Source organism: Cervus elaphus, chromosome 11, assembly GCF_910594005.1.
Source record: "Cervus elaphus chromosome 11, mCerEla1.1, whole genome shotgun sequence".
NCBI lineage: Eukaryota > Metazoa > Chordata > Mammalia > Artiodactyla > Cervidae > Cervus > Cervus elaphus.
This window is the reverse complement of record NC_057825.1, coordinates 99,075,680-99,099,072: the sequence shown is the minus strand read 5'-3', so window position 1 is coordinate 99,099,072 and position 23,393 is coordinate 99,075,680. Positions and strand designations below refer to the sequence as shown.

Sequence of the window (23,393 nt, the reverse complement as noted above, 5' to 3'; positions counted from 1 at the left end):
GTTTAAGGTCAGTCTTTTGGGGGTGGATAAATCTCCTGTGTCATCTCCTAGACCTGATGGTGGTCCTTCATTCTCTGTGGTAGTGGGATCTCAGGCATCTATGGACTGTTAAATGGGATGCCATCAGCAGCTGGGGGAGGGGCTGCAGGGGCCTCTATAAACCAGTCATCCCCATTCCAGGACAACTAGTCAGGGTGCTGAGTTGGTTCAGTCACATCAACTTGGATTTGATACCCTGCTCTTCCACTTTTGACCTTGGTATGAGCTTGGACAACTAACTCTGCCTCCATTTACACAATCGTGAAACAGAAATAGGAATAGAATTTGCCTGCAGAGTTGTCGTGAAGAGAGATGAAAAAATGTTTAGAAGGCCCTAAGCACAATGCCAGGCACATAGCAGGTACTCTGAAAAGGTATTTATCATTAGAGAATTGGGACTCAGCTTACTTAAGTAAAAGCATCAGTGTTCTCTGAGCCAACTGCATACAGTCTGTGAAATAGATTTGTTGTGTATGGGGTTTTTTTTTGGATAAAGTTTTTTGAAATGGAATCTTTAAAACTAGAGAATATATCTGCTGAATTCTTATCTACACAACCTTTTAGAAGAACCCCAGAGCAGAGACTCCCCTGTAGCCCCCACGATGCCTTAAGTGGTGCCGGGTGGTGGCTGGGCCCACAGATGCCACTGAAAATGGGTGAGTGGCATCTGCCAAGTGTGGTTGCCTGTTGGAGTTGCCGCTGACCTCGTATGCACAGCGGACAAGGTGGAGAGAACTGTAGGTAGAGAGAACTGTAGCTGTAAGAAATGCCCACGTGCTCTTTTTTTTTTTAAGATTTTTTTTATGTGGACCATGTTTAAAGTTCTTATTGAATTTGTTACAATATTGCCTCTGTTTTACATTTTGGTGTTTTGATTCCAAGGCATGTGGGATCTTAACTCCCCAAAATCGAACCCACACCCACTCCATTGGAAGGTGAGGTCTAAACCACTGGACCACTGGGGAAGTCCCACCCACCTGCTCTTTTTGGCATCTTGCAAAACTATATGATGATATCACCACCAGCATATTGATATTAATGCTGTCAATATGCTGCCCCAGGTTCCCTCGTGTTGCACTTTTATAGTCACACCCGTCTCCCTCCTCCTCCTACACCAACTTTAACCTCTCAAACTACTCACATGTTAGAGCCAGGATCTTAGTGGAGGCAGAGCTTCTATCCCAGCATTGGACCTCTTACCCATGGGATGAACTTTGATTGACTGAATGATTGATTGCTACAATGATATAAATGTCTATTTTTAATTTAGCCGTATCATTAAAAAAAAAAAAAAAAAGACACACAGCCAAACCAAACCCTTAACTGAGACAGCAGAGTTCCAGAAAATGAGGCCAAAGAATTGTTAGTACATTAGGGAAAAATACCAAATTGTGAAGGTGGTCTCAGAAGAGCAGAAAGTCTCAACTTGGTCAAGAGTTGAGGGGTATTGCTTTCATAGACCGTAGAGGTTCCCTGCCCCACAGTGATGACTCTGGCTTTCATTGGATGCTTTTTGAATATTTTTACTCTTTATTTTATTTGAGTGTTATCAATAAACTCATCTTAAAATATATTGGCTGCTACAAATATTTCCTTTATGAGGACTTATTGCATCCTAAAGTCTGCATTTATGATTTCTTGAGATGACAGCATTTTCTTAGGGATTTCACTTCTGAATCTCAGAAAGAATTAGTGGGAAAAATGGAATTTGATGTTCAGAAATATTCTAAAAACTTGGCCAGGGTGTGCCAGGCCTGCTCAGACCATCAGAGGGTTCTGGAGCCTCCTGCAGTCACTTGCTCACATGGGTTTCCCTTTCAGGAGCTGGGGTCAGAGAAGATGTGTTTCTCATCTGGAGGGAGATGGAGGAAGCTGGCAGCACATTGGCCCAGATCCAGAGGCTGGTGGCCGAGACTCCCAAGACCAGCGTGGCCACAACAGACCATGGTGGGTGCTGTTGACAGGCACGAGTGTGAAAGAGTCAATACTGAGTTGTAACTGCTACTGATTGGGGATTGGGACTGTTTCCAGGTTCCTTACCAAGGAGAGCTCCTTAGTCCAGCTGGCAGGAGCTCCTGAGGGGACTCTCCAGAGCTCTGTTGTGTGTGTGTCTGTGTATGCGTGCACATATGTGTGTCTATTGGTTGTCAAAGCAAAACCAGAGACGGACAGCCAAATCGTTAAAAAAAACAAGGTTCTATTCAGGGACTATTGCAAGAAGGGAAAAGAGACCTCAGTATGAAAGTGGAGTCAGTTATTAATAAACATGAGCAAGTGGGGATTTGCACCCAAGGAGCAGGGTGGAGGGCTGCTGGATGGAAAATTACTGAGAAGAACATCAGGGATCAAAGGGGGTTTCTGGCTAAACCTATCTGACAGGATTCTTGCTGAAAGTAGGTTGAGGTGATCAGACATCACCTGGGCGACAATTGGGTATGAGGAATTTTTCTCAGATATGGAGAGTGAGGGATTCTGGATAAACTATCTTAACAGGATTTTTGCTAAAATTGGGCGATGCAAAGACAAACATAGAAGACCATGGGTCAAGAGCCAGCTGAAAAGAGGATTCAGAGGAGCCTGAGTTTGGAGTGAGAAATATGGTTGTAAATACCAGTTCCATCGTTAGATTAACCTGACTGCCTCTTTGAACCTTTGGTTATTCATCTGTTAAATAATTATAATACTGGTCTTGAGAAATTCTTGTAAAAATTAAGATAAATGATGCATGCTTTGCACCAAGGAGGTTCTTGGTAACTGTTAGCTCAATCTTTTCTCTTTCACATTTAGGGCAATAAGTATACTGATTCTCATCCCTGAGTTCTTGAGTTAGTAAAGGATTTTCCTCTGTAGTCACTAGTTTCATTTAGGGCACAGCTAGTAATGATAGTAGTTAGTACATACCTTAAATGTTAGGCACTGTTCTGAATTCTTCATAGGTATTAGCTCATTTCATCGTTGCTACAATCTTATAAGATAGATGCTGCTATTATCTCCATTTAAGGCTAAATAACTTGCTCAAGGCCACACTAGAACTAACGAAGCCAGGATTCAAAACTGAGTTCCTCATTAAGAATACTGATGTCCGGCTCCAAACACAGACATTCTGATTTAATCCATAAAAGATGAAATCTGGACACTGGGGTTTTTTTTCTCTCTCAGTCTGGACACTGGGAGTTTTGAGAGCTCCCCAGGCAATGCTATTGTGCAATAAAATCTGGGAACCTCTGCCATGCTATATTGCTCCTGGTACCCTGCCTATGTTACAGAGGCATCTGTGAGGGAAGAGAGCAAGGAGGCCAGGCTGGCTGGGGGCACAGATGCAGCTGAAGAGGAGAAATGGGGAAGGGGACATGAGTAGAAGGAGGAAGGGGTGGAAGGCAGAAGTGAGCTTGCACTGTATGGCTTGATAAAATCCTGGTGACACTGACTTTTCCCCATGAGTGGGTGTCCTGACTTGGGTCTGGAGTGGCAGCAGTGACAGTTGCTTTGCAAGGACCAGCTTTCTGGGGGTTTCCAAGGAGGGACCCAATCAGGCTAGTCCGGAGGGACTGCTCACTTGTAGGGATACCTCTTCCTCCCCAAAAGGTAATCTTAGAGTCAAATACTCAGAGAGTCCTCTGTCATCCTGAGAGAAGAATGAAAATGAAACAGGGGACCTGGAATAAGGTGTTTGTTTTGGGGAGCACTATGGACTGAATTGTGTCTCCCTCAAATTCAGATGTTGAAGCAGTAACCCCAATGTGTCTGTATTTGGAGATAGGGCCTTCAAGGAGGAAATTAAAGGTAAATGAGATCATAAGGGTGAGGCCCTAATCTAAGAGAACTGGTGTCCTAATTAGAAGAGAAAGAGACACAGGAGACCTCTGTCACTTCACACATCACATAAAGTCAAAGCTACATGAGGACTCAGCCAGAAGGTTGCCATCCACAAGCCTGGAGGAGATGCTTCACCAGAAACCAGACCTGTAGGCACCTTGATCTTGGACTTCCAGCCTCCAGAAGTGTGAGAAGATAAATTTCTGTTTAAGTCACCTAGTCTGAAGCATTTTATGGCATCTTGAGCAAACTAATACAGGGAATAGTTAAGCTTGGGGTACTCTTGAGGGTAACAGCGTTTTTAGATATTGTTTCTAAAGGAAACAGAAGGGTTGTTGGCCTCTGTAATCTTTAGAGGGATATATTGTCACCCCTTTGTTTCAATCTAATACACATAAACACATACCCAGAATTAAAAACCAAAATAACATCAAGCATAAATTTTCAAGATGCTTTTTGTGTACCATTTCTATTTAAAAAGGAAAATTTGGATACCTAAATTTCCACTGTTGGATACCCATGGAAGCTTTTGTAACCTTGCTTTGGCCGCAGAGACTGACTTGCTCCTGTTGCCATCCACAGCCCAGTGTTATTGAGGCAAATGCTGTGTCAGCCAAGACCTTGTGTCTGCTTCGTGTGAAGGTAGTGGCCTTTCCCATGTTTAGCTGCCAGGGCCTGTGGGTCAGAGGAGATCGGGTAGTCATCTGGAGAGGGGAAGGGTCAGAATGGAGGAGATCAGGTAGACTCTCATTACAAGTGGAACCTTCCTGTGTATTAGACAAAGACTCCCTTCCTGAACATGGCAGCCCCTCACCTGCCCCCCAGGCTAGGTGCACTCGTTCAGGGACCAGCTGGCACCTATAACCATAGGCTCAGAAGGGCAGTTTCTGGCGGGGATGACTCATCAGCCTGATGCCTGGAGTGAGAAGATGGTGAGGCCACACACACTCTGGCTGTTGGTAATTTTGACCTCTTTTTAATTATCAAGAGTGGTACATGAGAATTCCCTAAGGGAAACAGAAACTGACCAAAACACACAAAGCATTGGTTTTTAAAGACACCGGATACCAAGTATCATAGGCCAGAGATCCCTGAGAGATACAGGAAAATCCAGGGTAAACTCTGATTGTCTCAGCCTAATGCTTTGCCATGGTGTAAGAAGAAGGAGCACAGAAAACTTCCAAGGTTGGGAGATAGAGCTAAGGATCCAGGGAGATCAAGATATCTAGATTTCACAAGACAAAGTAACACAGAGAGAACTCTGGAAATCTGCCAAGAGTCCTTCTTGTGATTTCTGCTTCTCCTGATCATTCTGTGAGGAAATTACCCAAGGCTGGGAAAGATCCACTGGAAAGAGTTAGAAAGGAAGGGTTTAGAGCTCATGTAGGGTGAAGAAGAATGCCTGTTTTCAGCAGCCCATTTGGAAAAATTTATGTCATAGAGCACTGGGTGGACTGCTTGGGAAGGTCTTACCTCAGTCATGGGAAATGATTGGCCCTAAACAGCTCTGAGCCCTCCTGAGTAAGCATCAAAGCACGACACGAAAGGAGAGAATTCTTTATGTATAACTTAACTGCATCTCAGAACAAAGCTCAAGAAGATTTATAAGAATATAAAAGCATCCAGTATCCAACTAGGTAAAACTCACAATGACTGGCATCTGATCAAAGATTACTAGGCATGAAAAGAAGGGTGTGCCCCTTGCTAATCAATCAACATTGACACAGATGTTAGAATTGACAGAAGAAGACAGTAATTATAACTGTATTCCTATATTCAAAAAGCTAAGTAGAGGCAGGTAAGTATTTTTGAAAAAATACATGCTGAACTTTTACAGATGAAAACTTTTAGGCAAGAAAATATCTTAGGTGAAAACATGCTGAACAAAATCAATGGCAGATTAGACACTGCAGGAAAGAATATGGGTGATCTTGAAGACATAGCAAGAGAAACTATTCAAAATGAGACACAGAGAAAAATAACAAGAATAAATAACAAAAACAAAGAATAAACAGAAGAGCATCAGTGAATGTAGATGGAATTCCTGAGGAGAGGGCAGGAGGTGGAACAGAAAAATATTTGGAGAAATAAAGATTGAAAAGTTTCCAAATTTGATGAAAATTATAACTTAGAGATCCAAGGAATTCAAGGAATGTCAAGTACAAGAAAATGAGAGAAACTGTACCAAAGAACATCACAATCAATTTGCTCAAAACCACTGATAAGGAGAAAATCTTGGGACTTCCCTAGTGGTTAAGATTTCATCTCCCAGTGCAGGGAACACAGGTTCCATCCATGGTAAGATCCTACATACCTCTTGGCCAAAAATAAAAACATAAAACAGAACATGTATTGCAAAAAAATTCAATAAAGACTTTAAAAATGGTCCACAAAAAAAAAAAAAGAGAGAGAGAGAGAGAAATTTAAAAGCAACCAGAGGAAAAAAAGACCTTTTCTGTAGAAAGGAACAGAGATGAGCACAGTAGTAGATTTCTCATTGGAAGTGAAGAGACAGTGGAGTGACATTTTATTTTTTCATTCAGTACCCTAAGCTGTCAATCTAGAATCCTGTGTTTTGTGAAGATATTTTTTTCAAAAACAAAGGCAAAATAAAGATATTTTTTATCTTTACCTACAGCAGAAAAGAATTAATTATCAGCGCATCTGCACTGTGAGGAAATCGTTCAGGCAGGAAGAGAATGATGATGCTTTAATGTGGGAAGAAATGAATGGAAATACGGTTCTACGCAAAGGAATAAAAAACTGGAAATTACTCTGTGGATAAATACATGATGTTTTGCTATTTAGGTATCTTTAGAAAGCAATTTCTGTTTAAGCAAAAGTAATAATAGTGGGGGAGTGGGGAATGGAAAGAGTCATTTAATAGGTACAGAGTTCCTTTCTGGGATACTGAAAAAGCTTTGGAGTTGGATAGTGATCCAATACTGTGAATGTGCTTAATGCCACTAAATTGTTCACCTAAAAATGGTTAAAATGATATATTTAATATTATGTATATTTTACCACAATTATTAAAAAAAAATCCCACTGCATTGTCAAAAAGAAATTCAGAAGGGGAGAAAAGCAAATATGCTATTGTAAGCTTCTTTAAAAAAAATTTTTTTTTTAAATTTGTTTTACTGTGTCAGGTCTTAGCTGTGATGTGAGGGATTTTTCTCTCTAGCTGTGGCTCGTGGGCCTCGTTGCCCCGAGGCACATGGGGTCTTAGTTCCCTGACTAGGGAGTGAATCTGTGTCCTCTGTACTTCAAGGTGGATGCTTAACACTGGACCACCAGGGAAGTCTCTGCTATACGGTTCTTAGAGCATATGGGGGGTAGTATAATATCCATTGAAATTATCCGTCCAAATATCCAGTGGGCTTCCCTGGTGGCTCAGACGGTAAAACTGAAATGGCTGAAATGCAGGAGACTTGGGTTCTATCCCTCGATTGGGAGGATCCCTTGGAGGAGGGAATGGCTACCCACTCCAGTATTCTCGCCTGGAGAGGACAGAGGAACCTGGCTGGCTACATACAGTCCATAGGGTCGCAAAGAGTTGGACACGACTGAGCGACTAACACACACACATGTTGAAGATGTGTACTCTTAAATAAGGGCTTCCCTGACAGCTCAGTTGGTAAAGAATCCACCTGCAGTGTAGGAGACCCCAGTTTGATTCCTGGGTTGGGAACATCCCCTGGAAAAGGGAAAGGCTACTCACTCTAGTATTCTGGCCCGGAGGGTTGCAAAGAGGTGGAGGTGACTTTCACTTTTCACTCTAAATAAAGTACCCACTAAATTAACAAAACAAGCCAACAAACAAGATAAATTGGAATTGAAAATACTCAATCCAAAATCTGTCTTGGGACTTCCCCGGTGTGGATGAGAATCTGCCTGCCAATTCAGGGGACACGGGTTCGATCCTTGGTCTGGGAAGATTCCACACTCTGTGGGCAACCAAGTCCTTGCGCCACAACTACTGAGCTCATGTGCCACAACTTTTGAAGCCCACACGTCCTGGAGTCTGTGCTCTGCAACAAGGGAAGCCACCACAATGAGAAGCCTGTGCACCATAGTGAAGAGTAGCCCCTGCTCACCACAACTTGAGAAAGCCTGCACACAGCAACAAAGACCCAATGCAACAAAATAAATAAATAAATAAACAAATAGTTAAGAATTTTTTTTAAATGCTGTCTGGAAAAAAAGAACAAAGGACAGATGGTGCCAATAGACAACAAATAGCAAAGTGATTGACATAAACCTAAGCATACATATGTCAAAACTTAATATGTATAGTTTATTGTTATCAATGATGAATATACCTTAACATAGCTGTTCATAAATAAAGTAAAAGAGGAGATGTGGAGGACTTCCCTGGTGGTCCAGTGGTTAAAACTTAGAGCTTCCAATGCAGGGGGTGTGGGTTCAATCCCACATGCTGTGTGGTGTGGCAAAAAAATTTAAAAAAATTTTTTTAAGAATATGCATCATTCCTGAGGTGCTGAACTGTTTCGAGACTTGTTGGCACATCTGAGCATTCTATGTGTGTGTGTGCCAGTTATGGCAATTGAACAAGAATATGACTTTTCTCACAAAATGAACAAGACTTCAGCTCAAAAAATTTTAGGAAGTCCTTATTTGGAATAACCTTCACAGCCATTTTAAGACTCACTAGAGATGATTAGTTTAATCATATTGTATAGTCATACCAAGACTGGACTCTTGAATGCTTGGTTCAAAATACCAAACTCAATGTCCAAGGATGAGGAAAAGCTGAAAGGTTCAGTCAGGCTCTGTGGACAGGCTAAGTAGGACAGGGAGGCCAGGTAAGTTAATCTTGTGACATATATGTGATCTAGTGTATGATTCTCCTGCCCATGGATGAGGGAGAATCTTTAAGAGATTGGTCATGGGGAGTGGTAAAGCAATGTATTCAGGATATGCTGTGAGGTCACATCTCCATCATAAATGAAGGTGTTATACTCAGCTCCATAGGTGAGAATTTATGTAGCATTTTTAATTAAGATAACCACCGGGGAACGGGGAGGACCTCTTAGTAAGTGACTCTAATGAACAGATGACTCCCTCTCCTCTCCCTTGCCTGGGATATGAGGCTCAGGTGTTGGTGGTATAATTAGCACTGAAAGTGAAAAGATTTCCCCCTTTCTCTCCTTTCTTCAGCTTTGGAGTACCTGGGCTCTTTGTTTTTGCCTGCTTGACTGCCCCTTCTTTCTTTGATAAGTTTCAAGTTATTGGGGTGGGGGGGGTCTTCCTCCCAACCTCCATTTAGAGGGTAATTGGGAGCCTGAATCATGCCCCCAGGCTGACTGCAGTGCCTGATCCTGGGTGGAACTACCAGTCAAAACTTAGTCTCTGGCTCTATAAAATCCCTTCTTAGAACTGGATTGATGTGTTTTTAGGAAGTTCTTTTCTGATCAGCTTGAATTTATCATTGATAAAGGACTCTTGTCTTTTTAAAAGAAGACAATGGAAAACAGAGCAGAGCCTGTGATAGGGTGTATGTTGCTATGGAAATAACTGAATGAAGTTTATTTCCTACTGTACCTACTGATCATAAAGGAGGGAGGAGAATAAAGTAGGAGTAAAGAGGAGACAAAGGCTTAGACTGTAATCAACAATAACTGGAGAAAAACAGTCACTCAAAGGGTTTCTCCAGCCCAGGATTTCTGGAAAAATTCACTTTCATTCACTTCATGGCATATAGATGGAGAATCAATGGAAACAGTCAAAGACTATTTTCTTGGGCTCCAAAATCACCGAGGATGGTGACTACAGCCATGAAATTAAAAGATGCTTGCTCCTTGGAAGAAAAGCTATGACAAGCCTAGACAATGTATTAAAAATCAGAGACATTACTTCTGCTGACAAAGGTCTGTATAGTCAAAGTATGGTTTTTCCAGTAGTCATGTATGGATGTGAGAACTGAACCATAAAGAAGGCTGAGCGACAAAGAATTGATGCTTTTGAGCTGTGGTGTTGGAGAAGACTCTTGAGGGTCCCTTGGACTGCAAGGAGATCCAACCAGTCCATCCTAAAGGAAATCAGTCCTGAATATTCATTGAAAGGACTGATGCTGAAGCTGAAACGTGAATACTCTGGTCACCTGATGTGAAGAGCCAACTCACTGGAAAAGACCCTGATGCTGGGAAAAATTGAAGGCAGGAGAAGGGGATGACAGAGGATGAGACGGTTGGATGGCATCATCGACTCAATGGACATGAGTTTGAACAAGCTCCGGGAGATGGTGAAGGACAGGGAAGCCTGGCGTGCTGCCGTCCATGGGTTGCGAGTCGGACATGACTGAGAGACTGAACAGCAACAACAAAAGGATTTCTCCAAGGAACCTGACCCTACTTACCGAAATGGCTCCAGTCTCCTTCGGCTGTTTCCTGTGATGCAGGAGAGCCTCAGGATCTTCCCAAAGCTCTGGGAAAATTCTGATTTCATCCCCCTGTTCAAGGTGAAAAGACACTTTATGAATCATATAGAAAGCAACTGCATTGGAGATGGTGCCCAAAGGGGCTTTTGATGCAGATTGGATTAAAGTTCAAAAGCCAAAATCAAGCTTCTTTGAGAAGTTCCAGCCCCAGTAGGTTTCAGAGTTAATTTTTTTAAAGTTGTTCTATTAGAATTTGAGGACAAGTGTAACATGAATGGACAGATCCTTCATGTATTATTGAAAAATAATTGACTCTCAAGTGTCTTATTTCTTCATGTATTATTCTAATTATGTATCTCCTTAGATATGGTAGTGGATAACTATGGGTAATATTTTTATTTCCCCAACATTGGATGCTACTTTTTAATTAAAAGTATAATTTAAGTTGAATCTGTCTGGTTAGAAGCATAAGTGATGGGATGACCAAATCTTAATTTAGAAAGCTCTCTTCCTCTTACCCTAGTGCTTGGCTAATCACCTAGGGAACTTTGAAAATCTCAATGTCCAGATTAATTAAAACAGAATCTAATGCATGATGGGGGTGGGGGGCAGGCATCAGCATATTTTAAGATCTCAGAGGATTCCAGTGTGCAGAGTTGAGAATGGCTGATCCAAGTGAGTAAACTGTAGGGTTAGTAGACCTAATATGTGGTAGTGCCTGTTTTAAAAACCACCTCTCTGCCAAGCACCTTCTTCCAGTCCTCCCAAGGTTCCACTAGGGGTAAAAGCTCAGGGTCCTCTCTGCCTTCCGTCCAAGGGCATGTAGAGAAATGTTATCAACCCCTCTCTGGAATAAGAAAGCCCTCATTTGTAGCATCCACTGTTTTTCAGATTTTATAAATGCTTCCGGCTTGGTCAGTTTCACCATGTGCCACCACTGAGCATGGCGTCTGTAAGAAAAGGGTACAGTTAACTCTCAAGGGCCAGCTTAAGACACCCATGCCTCCTCTATGCCCACCCTCAGATACCCCACTCTCCCTTAGGTGGTAGTAGGGTTTCTGAGCACATGGTAAATACTTTGCTGTTTGTAAGATAAACTGGCTACCCTGGTGTTCTGCTCAGGTAGCATAACATCTCCTCCCATTTACAGAGTACAGGTAAGCTTTGGAAAACACCAAGGGAATGTGCCCAAGGCTAAGGATATTCGGGCAATTGATCTTCTTGCTAGACTTGATCCTATGAGCCTAAGGTGAGTCATAGACACAGCTTCAGGCACCTGAGCTGACAGGAGGTTCCGGAGCCTGCAGAGTTGAGAGCCAGGCTCTGAATCAGGGATAAATCCACCATGTTAACAGGGGAGCTCCTGCCCCTCCTTCCCCTCCTCCTTCATTACAACACACTTTCACATAACTTTTCATATTGAATAACTTCAACCTGCTTAGAAAGACCAAGCAGATGCTATCTGCAGGTGAAGAATTCTATTGAAACTCAGAGAGTTTAAATGGGGTGACTCACCCAAGTTTGAGCAACTTTCCCAAGCTAGTAAGTAACAGAGCCAGGACTTGAACCCAGAGCTTCTGACCCCAAGTCTAATGCTCTGCTGACACCTTGCCTTGTCTGTCAGCCACCTCCGCCCATGCAACTTAGGTAATAGAGGAAGTGAAATGAAAAGTAGTAGCAGATTCCTGCCTTCCAGTCTTGTGAACTAGTTCTCTGCCAGTCCTGCTTTTGGAAAGTGTGCCTTCTGCAACAAATGTGAGCTAACAAGGAATATGTTTCAGCTTGGGAAAAATACTAAGTTGAGGATGACATATGAAAGCTTTGTGTAATATAAATGGCTGATGGACTGTGATTCCACAACTGCAATTAGGAGCACATGAGTCAAATCCAGAGGACACCTGGGACTCAGAGAAGTGGCTTCAGAAATATGGTTTGAAAGCCCAGAAGCTGTCGTTTTACAATGTCATTGCTGACTGCTCCTTCCGCCACGCTGATGGAGTTGTTGATATAAAAGCCAAACCAGAGAACGAGTCGGTGCAGACCAGTGCGGTAAGTGAAGCGAACCCCTAGGTTGGGGCTGCCCTGAGTGGGGCATTGAGGACCAGGGTTGACTGTCTGTGAAAGATACTCCTGTTCTCTGCCTTATACTTCTCTGAATGATACTTGTGGGAGTGGAGATCAAGTCTGAGAATGGCTTCTAGATATAAGTGAATTAGATAATAATTATATATAAACCAGGAGTTGAAGAAATCTAGGCATTGTGTCAAAAAACAAACCCTTTGTTTCCCCATATTGAATGGAAGAGAGAAACTGCTGGTGAATGTTCCCCAAAGCAGGCACTTCTATGGTCCTCTTGTATTGTCACCGTCTTGAAGATACATTATTCAGTGATTTATTGTTGTTCAGTCGCTAAGTTGTGTCCAACTCTTTGTGACCCCATGGAGCCTGTAGCATGCCAGGCTCCTCTGTCCTCCACTATCTCCTGGAGATTGCTCAAATTCATGTCAGTTGAGTCAGTGATATCTCTGCTTTTTAATACACTGTCTAGGTTTGTCGTAGCTTTCCTTCCAAGGAGCAGTGTCTGGCTACAGTCCCTGTCCGCAGTGATTTTGGACAGCAAGAAAGTAAAATCTGTCACTGCTTCCAATTTTTCCTCTTCTATTTGCCACGGAGTGATGGGACTAGATGCCCATGGATGCCATGATCTTAGTTTTTTTAATTCTGAGTTTCAAGCCATCTTTTTCACTTTCTTTCACCCTCATCGAGAGGCTCTTTAGTTCCTCTTTGCTTTCTGCTGTTAGAATGATACCATCTGCATGTCTGAGGTTGTTGATATTTCTCCCAGAAGTCTTGATTCCAGCTTGTGATTCATCCAGCCCAGCATTTCACATGGTGTACTCTGCATGTATGTTAAATAAGCAGGATGACAATATACAGCCTTGACATACTCCTTTCACAATCTTGAACCAGTCAGTTGTTCTATGTGTGGTTCCAGCTGTTGCTTTTTGACCCTCATACAGGTTTCTCAGGAAGCATGCAAGGTGGTATTGTATTCCCATCTCTTTTCCACCATTTGTTGTGACCCACACAGTCAAAGGCTTTAGTGTAGTCAATGAAGCAGAAGTACATGTTTTACTGGAACTCCCTTGCTTTCTCCATGCTCCAGCAAATGTTGGCAAGTGACTGCCAGCCAGCATTTAGTGGATTTTCAATAAATATGAAATTATTTTCGCTAAGGGGTTGTAGCATGGGGAGGGACTATACTGTAAATTTCTGAAAGCTGCAGTTCCATTGTGACAATGGTTCTGAAGGGATGTAGCTTTTCCAGGTGCCCAGCTCTGGCTGGCAGTGGAAGGATAATGGTCTGCAGTAGTGGCGTCTAACCTTTATTTTACTTTTTAAACTTTTATTTTATATTGGAGTATAACTGATGAACATGTTGTGGTCATTTCAGGTGAAGAGCAGAGTGACTCAACCATACATATACATGCATCCATTTTCCTCCAGACTCCCCTCCCATCCAGACTGCCATATAGTATTGAGCAGAGCTCCCTGTGGTATACAGGAAGTCCTTGTTGGTTATCCATTTCAGATACCGCAGTGTGTACATGATGATCCCAAATTCCCTAACTATCCCTTCCCTCCATTCTTCCCCTCACCACCACCCTTAAGCATAAGTTCTGTTCTCGAAGTCCCTGAGTCTGTTTCTATTTTGTAAATACATTCATTTGTATCATTTATTTGTAGATTCCACATATTAAGTGATGTCATATGATAGTTCTCTTTTTCTATCTGATTTCACTCAGTATGAAAGTTTCTAGGTTTATCCATGTTGCTGCGAATGACATTATTTCATTCTTTTTAATGGCTGAGTAATAGTCCATTGTGTATGTGTAAGTGGCTTCTAACCCTTAGCGTGCCTGAGTCACTGGGTTTGAGGCCAGGCCCAAGTATCTGCCTTTATATAATCGCCAGATGATATTGGAGCTGCCGGTCGATGGGTCACACTTTGAGAATCTCTAGTGTGTAAAACAGGACCACGAAGGCTATCCAATATTTAGAATTATGGAAAGACTAAAAAGGTCTCCATATGAAACAGAAACATCAGGATAAAATGATGATTGTAAGTTTGTAAAACTGATGAAAATCTCTTTTAGAAGGTGGTGAAAATCCAGGTCCACATTGAGTAAGTGAAAGTCGTGTCTGACTTTGCAATCCCATGGACTGTATAGTCCAAGGAATTCTCCAAGCCAGAATACTGGAGTGGGTAGCCTTTACCTTCTCCAGGGGATCTTCCCAACCCAGGGATCAAACCCAGGTCTCCCGCATTGCAGGCAGATTCTTTTATCAGCTGAGCCACAAGGGAAGCCCAAGAATACTGGAGTGGGTAGCCTATCCCTTCTCCAAAGGATCTTCCCCACCCAGGAATACACTGAAATGAGAGCTAAAATGCAAGTCACAGAGCAGCCATGCCAGTCATGGCCGCCTAGCAGAGACTCCTAGGAAAGGAAATGTCGTGTCCCTTTAGGTATCCTCTGAGACTATGATTCGGTGTCAGGATCATCCCTGCAGTGTCTCTCAATCCTATCGAGGTGAAGCTCCAGTCCCTTTGACACTCATTCTTAGGCCCCTGGATTCCACATTTCCTCCCAAGGAAGCGCTGTTTTTCTTTGGGGCCACATTAGCCACGTGATGTTGTGTTTTTGCCTTCTTACTGCTGTGTATTTAGAATGAACTGCAAGAGGAAAATACTCAAATTGAATTAGAAAAAATACAGAATTGATGCAAGACTTGTTTCCTGGCTTACATGTTGGGATCCAGAGTAATTGCTACATTGCAGGGAAATCTCATTTGTGGGTTTCCTCCCCCAGCACAGTTTTCTGATTCTGTAGACGTTATTCAGTAACATTATTAGCTCAGGAAATCATACTTAATCACATTTTCATCTTTAAAATAATTAGGCCCTGAATATTGAAAAATATGAATTTCTGTCAATTTGAACATAGCTTACTGCAAGCTCCCTACAGTGTGGTATACACAGGTCTTCTCTAATCCTGATTTTCTCCTTTTCTTTCTTGACAAATTTAAATGAAATTTTACAAGGATGGTTTGAAGAGTTTGGCTTTATAAATGGGGAATTTTGCCTCAAATTTCTGATGCTAGCAAGTTCTAATATAGTAAAAGTTGAGAATAGCTTTTACAGTATAGCTATAAAATACAATGTAGCTGTAAAATGCAGTATAGCTATCCTTTGTCACCAATACTGATGGGAAGGGGACAGTTTTGCTTTTAGTAGTATTTGGGGCTGCATATCTGAAACTGGATTTATACCTAAAACTGAGACTGATTATTTAGGGTTACCCTAGACTCCCACTGGGCAGAACCCCATAAACTTTTAACTATAAAAACTGCTTTGTAGGTAGAGAACCAGGAAATCAAGACACTGAGAAATAAATGACTAAAAAGGCCTTGCTATGAAGCATTTCTAAGATGGGTGAGCAGGTGAGGGGAGAAAACAAAAGTACTTTTCGGACAGGGAATTGCAGGCAAAGTCTAACAACTTGATATTTTGGGGGTGCCCATGAAGTCACATTGCATTCATGGCTACTTATGCTGCTTGAGCACAAAGCCAGCCCTGATGTTCAGAAACTCACTCTAGTCTCATTATTTATTCCTCTAAAAAATATTTATTGAGCCTTCGCTATGTACCAGGCGTTGTGGTAGGGTGAAAAGTATACCCAGTTTGAATGAGAAGACCTGAGTGTAAATGCTACTGCTATGGTTGTTGTTCAGCTGCTAAGTCATATCCAGCTCTTTGCAACCCCGTGGACTGCAGCATGCCAGGGTTCCTTGTCCATCACTGTCTCCCAGAGTTTGCTCAGATTTATGTCTGTTGAGTGGATGATGCTATGTAACCATCTCATTCTCTGCCAGCCTCTTCTTTTGCCTTCAGTCTTTCCCAGCATCAGCATCTTTTTCAATGAGTCTGCTTTTCACATCAGGTAGCCAAAGTACTGGAACTTAAACTTTAGCCTCAGGCCTTCCAGTCATTTCCTTTAGGATTGACTCCTTTGATCTCCTTGCTGTCCAAGGGACTTTCCAGAGTCTTCTCCAGCACCACAATTTGAAGGCATCAATTCTTCGTCAGTCAGTCTTCTTTATGGTCCAACTCTCACATCCATACATGACTGCTGGAAAAACCATAGCTTTGACTATAAGGGCCTTTGTTGGCAAAGTGATGTCTCTGCTTTTTAATATGCTGTCTATGTTGGTCATAGATTTTCTTCCAAGGAGCAAGCGTCTTTTAATTTCATGACTGCAGTCACCATCTGCAGTGATTTTGGAGTCCAAGAAAATAAGGTCTGTCACTGTTTCCACTGTTTCCCCATCTATTTCCCACGAAGTGATGGGACCAGGTGCCATGATCTTAGTTTTTTGAATGTTGAGCTTTTAGCCAACTTTTTCACTCTCCTCTCTCACCTTCTTAAGAGGTTCTTTAGTTCCTCTTCTCACTTTCTGCCATAAGAATAGCATCATTTGCATATTTGAGATTGTTGATATTTCTCCTGGCAATCTTGATTCCAACTTGTGGTTCATCTAGTTTAGTATTTTGTATGATGTACTCTTCATGGAAGTTAAATAAACAAGATAGCAATATACAGCCTTGTCATACTCCTTTACCAATTTTGAACCAGTCAGTTGTTCCATGTAAGGTTCTAACTGCATTCCGGGTTTGAATGAGAAGACCTGGGTGTAAATGCTGCTTCTACCAGTTACTAAATATGAGATGTGGAACAGATAATTTAACCTGATTGATTCTCTCCACATCTGTAACATGGGTTGGTGTAAAGTCTAAATTTGAAAATCGCATGTCTGAGCACTGTGCCTGGCGCTTAGGAGATGCCCACTAGATGTTGCCTTCCGTGTTTTCTTCATCACAAACATTGTGGGTCAGAAAGAAGCATTTATGGAATACCTACCTGCTTTATATACAGGTAAATATTTGTGCTCTCATATCACAGATGTGAAAATGAAGTCCCAGGGCCTCCAAGAGGTTAGATGACTTTACCTGAGATCTCGTGGCAGGTGGAGGCCGAGTTTGAATTCAGATTTGCTGGGCTGTCAACACTGGGCTTTCCCCATTTGGACATTCTGGTGCTGGACACCTGTTTTCACATAACTTTTTGGTCTCATGTGTTTCCATTTGGAAATGCCTGAAGCACAGTTGAGAACTGCCTCATGATGGGGTTCAGAGTACGGAGCACATGGTCAGACTGAGAGATGACGCGTTCCTCCTCCCTTCTTTGCACTGCAGTGGAGACACGGTTCCCCTTCTCGCCTGCCTTGGGAGCATCAGCACTGCTCCCATCACGCCCTTCCACCCCACTCCCAGCAGTCGTCTCTGGACCCCTGGAGATGACCCACCTCTGCCTCCCTTCTCTGAGCCTTCTCCTTTCCTCCCTGACTCCTCAAGTCCCTCTTGATCATTTTACAGTAGATCATATATCAAATCATTATGTTGTACACTAAAATTATTATAATGTTAAATGTCAATTTTATCTCAATTTAAACTTTTTGTCACTAAGAATTTACTTTAAGACCTTTGGATGCTTAATTTTTTCACTCAGAGGATGAGCCAGGGTCATTTCCATCAGTGAGCAGGCTTTACAGCATCTGCTTCCTGGCCCTCCTCCTCCTCCTGCTCCTCTAGCTTCATCTTGCTCTTTCCCTCGCTCGCTGTATTTCAGCTACACTGCCCTTCCTCAAAGTCTACAGACTTGCTTGGCAAACACTTCCCTCAGGGCTTTTGTCCTGGCTATGTCCTCAGACCCTCAAATGGGCACACGCTTTGTTCCCTCAGGTTTCACTCATATTTCACCTTCTCTTTGAGGCTTTCCCTTCTAGGTTTCAGCTTGCCCCCACCCTTCCCCTGTCCCTTGGTGTTCTCTGCTCTCCTTTCTGGCCTTTTTTGTCTCTATAGCATTTGTCATCTTCTAATCTGCTAGATGATTATTACTTTATCATCTGGCTCTTTTCCTGGTCATGTGAGTTCCACAGAGGTAGGAATTTTGGTCTTCATTTATGGATTATCCTGGTGCCTAGAAGAGGGCCTGGTGGAGTAGTGCTTAATGCATTTATAAGCTAGTTGGATGAGTGGTAGAAACAGACCTTCTGAAAGCTCTCTGTGGGAAGCTTTTGTCCTTGGACCCGTTCTGTATGTCCAGGAGTGGGTGCTAGATGTGGAATGGGGTCCTTGGGTGCTTTTCTTCATTTGGAGCTGGGAGTAACAATGGAAAGATGCTTGGAGTGTCTCAAGCCCACCTCCTGTGGATCTCCTTGACCCTCCAGTCCACTGTGAACTCTTTCTTCTTTGCCAGAACTTGTTCAGTCATTACTGTCTCAACCCAAGACCAGGTACTGGGTGCCTGGTACTCTGCCTTGCTACTTTCTATGTGGGTATGAATCACTGTATGTGTTTAGTGTCGTCTTGCTGGAAACATTAGATTCCTTGGGGCACAGATGAGATTGCCCAAGTCTTTCTGACTGTCATTCACGACATCCAGCACAGGGCTCTGTATGGAGCAGGCTGTGGTATGTGTTTGCTAGAACCAACTGTTGAATGATCTTACAGTGGGAGTGAGGGCTAGCAGCTGTCTAAATAAGGCAGAGGAGGAGATGCCTTCTGGGGACTTACCATTAGTTGTTTCTTAGTGGCTTCTGTCCTGTCTTTTCCTCAGGAGACCAACAAGAAGACAGTCCATGCGAAATACTGCAGCAGATTTGTCCATGCTCCCTGGAAGGATGGGAGCTTGGTCCACGTCTGCATCACCAAGGAGAAGTACATGTGGTTCAGTGAAAGAGTTCACGCAGTCCTGGCCCAGATCCAGAGGAGGTTGGTGTACTTGCATGAGGGTACAAGTGGTCCAGCCTCCCTTGAAATTAAAATTTGCTTGAGTGCTTGGTAAAGCTCAATCAAGAGAAGTGGCCAGTAAGCATTGTTAAGTCAGGGCTGCCATCTGACAATTTGCTATCGGCCTGGTTGTTCATAACCAAAGGGAATATTAGGATGCAGATTCTGAGCTGCCTTGATGCCAGTGTAGATGCTGAAAAGCAGCAAAAATGTAGTTATCATGTTGCTTATGCATCACTGTAGGAAGCAAAGGAATGCTTCTGCTTTGTCTTGTATTTTTTTGTGGACCTCAGGTGAATACAAGACTGTATAACACCTCTCCTCTGCACTCTTGAATATTATATTTCAAAGCAACTGTTACAATGCTGTGAAACATTTGAATACAATGAAATAATATATATATACATTTTAGGAATCAGCTAAATGATTTCATGTGACCCCCCCTCTCAGCCCTGCTGGTTCTTAAAATCTGGTAACACTCCTAAGAGTCTCATGTACTAGTGCTGTGACCTCAACATCAGCTCGTGGGGTGACCCACCTTTTTGCTCTCACCTCCCCAATGCCAACGGACAGTTCTAGACTAAGAAGACCATGTCCACTTAGATGCATAGTCCCTAAGGTCAGATGGAGCTGGATTCTAATCCCAGCCTGCCATCTGCTGTGACCCTGGGCAAGTTAGTCAGTGTCTGTGTGTATCAGCTTTCTCATTTATAAAGTGGGAATAATAATGCCATTTACAAATGTGTCCTTTGGATTAAACTAGACACTAAATCTAATAAGCTTAGTCTAGTCCCCAGCCTGCAGTAGTCACTTGCTGTCCAAGCTTCTTCACTCTTTCCATGTTTTCTGTCATAAAGTCACAAGCTGCAAACAGCTGTCTACCCCATGTATGCTCTGCATAGCCCCAGTTTCTCAAAACCCAGCTGGTGATGATCACACAGAAAAAGTAATCCTTGCGCCTGGAGTCTGCTCTGCTTAAGGTTTGGAGTCAACTCCATGAGGAGAGTGGTTTGGATTTCGGATCTTGGGGGAAAGGACGCTGCTTTGACGACACCCCAGCTGGCAGCTCTGGGGTGTTTGTCCTCCCACCAAGTATCCATGGTTGTTGGGAAGTTTTCTCTCCCCTTTTGTTTTTTGGAAGACTTCATTGAGAATTTGCATCATCTCCCCATTAAATGTTCATAGAATTCACCATTGAAGCCATCTGGGCCTGGAGTTTTTATTTCTGAGAAGATTTTTTATTTCTTATTATTTTACTATTTATTTATCTATTTAGTTGTGGTCTTAATTGTGGCATGCAGGATCTTCAATGTTTGTTTCAGCATACAGGATCTTTTAATTGCAGGATGCAGGATCTTTAGTTGCAGCATGCAAATTCTTTATTTGCAGCATATGGGATCTAGTTTTCTGACCAGGGGTCAAACCTGGGTCTCCTGCATTGGGAGTGCAGAGTCTTAGCCACTGAAACATCAGGGAAGTCACCATGGTAAGGATTTTTAAAACTGTGCCTTCAATTTCTTTAAATACACATAAAGCTGACATCGGTCATTTATGTCATCTTTGTTTTCTAATAAGTCTGACTAGAAATTATCCATCCTATCAGTCTTTGCAAAGAACTGGTTTTTGGTCTCATTTTTTTTTCCTCTGTAGGGTTTCCTCCTTTCTATGCCATTGATTTCTACTCTTATCTTTATTGTTCCCTCCTTCCTCTTTACTTTGGGTTTAAGTTTTTAAAGATAGACGCTTAGATCACTGCTTTTGACTCTTCTTTCTAATATAAACATTTAATTTTATAAATTTTCCTGAGTACTGCTTTAGCTATCTGTCACAGATTTCAATATGTTGTATTTCATTTCATTCACCACAAAACATTTTCTAATTCCCCTTAGATTTCTTCTTCGACCGAAGGGTTATTTAGGAATGTGTTGTTCATGTCCCAAGTATCTGTGGATTTTTCTGATAGCTTTTAATTTCACTGTGGACAGAGAAATACTGTTTTATTTCAGTTCTTATATTGAGATCTGTTTTGTGGCCCAGAAAATGAAGAAAAAACTTTCTTTGGGTGGAGTGTACTTTATCTCAGCTCAAGTTTGTTGATAGTATTATTCAAATCTTCCATATTCTTACTGAGTTTCTGCTTAATTGTTCTATAAATGATTGAGAGAAAAGTGCTGGCATCTCCAAGTATAGTTTTGTGTTTGTCCAGTTCTTTCTGTTCCATCAGTTTTTTCTTCATGTATTTTTAAGCTCAATTAGCCAGTACACGAACACTTGTGGTCATTATGTCCTCCTGATGAATCAGCTCCCTTATTGTTATGAAATGTCCCTTTTTATCTTTGGTAAAATTCTTTATTGTGGAATTTGCTTTGTCTAAAATCAGTATAGATACCCTGGCTTTCTTTTGATTATTTTCTGTAGGATTTATCTTTTTTCTACCCTTTTACATTTACCTATGTGTATTGAACTAGGCCTTTCATTGGTAGAATATATAGAGATATTATTTTTAATCCAATCTGACCATCTCTGACTTTTCGTTAGAGTGTTAAGATCATTTGCATTTAGTGTGATCATCGATTCAATTGAATTTAAACTTAAAATCTTGCTATTTGTTTTATATTTGTCCCACATGTTCTTTGTTCCCTTTCTAACTTCTGCTTCCTTTTGTTGGAAGATTTTTTTATGATTCCATTTTATCTCCACTATTGACTTATTAACTACCTCTTTGTTTTGTTTTGTTGTGATGTGACTACTTTAGCATTTACAATATAAGTCTTTAACGTGTTACATGTGCGTGCATGCTAAGTTGCTTCAGTCATGTCCAACTCTATGTGATCCTATGGACTATAGCTCCTCTGTCCATGAGATTCTGTAGGCTAGAATACTGGAGTGGGTTGCCATGCCTTCCTCCAGGGGATCTTCCCGACCCAAGGATGGAACCTGTATCTCCTGCAGCTCCTGCATTGCAGGCAGATTCTTTACCCCTGAGCTACCAGGAAGCCCCAACTTATCACAGTTCACCTTAAAATAATAATGTATTGCTTCATGTACATCATGAAAGTCTTCCAACTTCCATTCCCTATCGGTGTTTTCTATTGTTGTTCTACACTTAACTTCTACTTATGCTATAAGCCCAAAGTACGTTATAATCTATCGTCTTGTAAATAGACTCAAAATGAGAATAAATGTATTTTATAGTTATACATGTATTTGACATGTATGTTGCTCTTTACTCTTTTTGTTTAGATCCAGCACACATCTGTTGGTGATGAATTACTCAGCTGTTTTAGTCTTAGAAACTCCTGAATTTACTTTTATTTTTGGAAGATATTTTTGCTAAGGATAGAATTCTAGTTTTATAGTTTCATCTCTCAGTACCTTAAAATTTTTTCTCCATTCTCTTTTGACTTGCATAATTTATGATGAGGAATCACCTATTATTCTTATGTTGTCTCTGTCTCCTTTAAAGATTTTTTTCTTTATTACTAGATTTCAGCCATTATATTATGATGTGTCTTGGTATCTTTTTTTTTTTTTTCTGTCTATTTGGGTTCTTTGAGCTTCTTGGATCTGTAGGTGTATTTTCATCAAAATTGGAAATGTTTGGTTGTATTTCTCCAAATATTTTTCTATCCCCTTTCCCTCCACTTTACTTTCTAATTACACATATGTTAGACTCCTTGATGTTGTTCCATGGGTTGCTTGTCCTCTGTTATATTTTTTAAACCTTTTTCTCCCTGTATTTTATTTTTAACTGTTTACTATTGCTGTGTCTTTCTTAAAGTTCCCTGATCTTTTCTTCAGCTAGTGTCTATTTTACTATTAATAGCATACAGTATATTTTTCCTCAGAGGATTTTTTTTAATGTCTTCCATTCTTCTCCTTATTCTATTCCTACTTTATTTTCTTGAACATATGAGTTATGTTTATAATAGCTGTGTAGCATTCTTTTTAGAGAATTCTATCATCCATGTCATTTTGAGGTCTGTTTCTGTTGATCTGTTTTCCTTTTGATTATGAATCATATTTTCCTGCTTCTCTATGTGCCTGATAATTTTCTACTGAATGCCAGACATTTTGAATGTAACATTATTGGGAACTGGATTTTGTTATATTTTTTAAATGTGTGTTATGCGATGCAGATTAGTTACTTGGAGTGCAGTTAAGTTACTCTGGGAGTTGCTTTTAAGTTATGTTAGCATAGTGCTAACGAGGAGGCATTTTGGTCCA

The 23,393-nt window shown here is 41.5% G+C and overlaps 1 protein-coding gene across 9 annotated transcripts in view; it reads left to right on the top strand.

The window, feature by feature from the left end:
* The window catches only part of VWA3B (von Willebrand factor A domain containing 3B), a 185,823-nt gene that overhangs the window by 52,718 nt on the left and 109,712 nt on the right, over positions 1-23,393 (top strand). For all 9 annotated transcript variants that reach the window (XR_006343688.1, XM_043918665.1, XM_043918664.1 and 6 more), the window contains 3 exons: positions 1,861-1,986; positions 12,126-12,304; positions 18,994-19,148. Coding sequence is in view for 8 of the 9 variants with exons in the window: in XM_043918665.1 (XP_043774600.1) it covers positions 1,861-1,986; positions 12,126-12,304; positions 18,994-19,148 (460 nt within the window). In the remaining variant the exon portion in view is untranslated. The remainder of the gene's footprint in view (positions 1-1,860; positions 1,987-12,125; positions 12,305-18,993; positions 19,149-23,393) is intronic.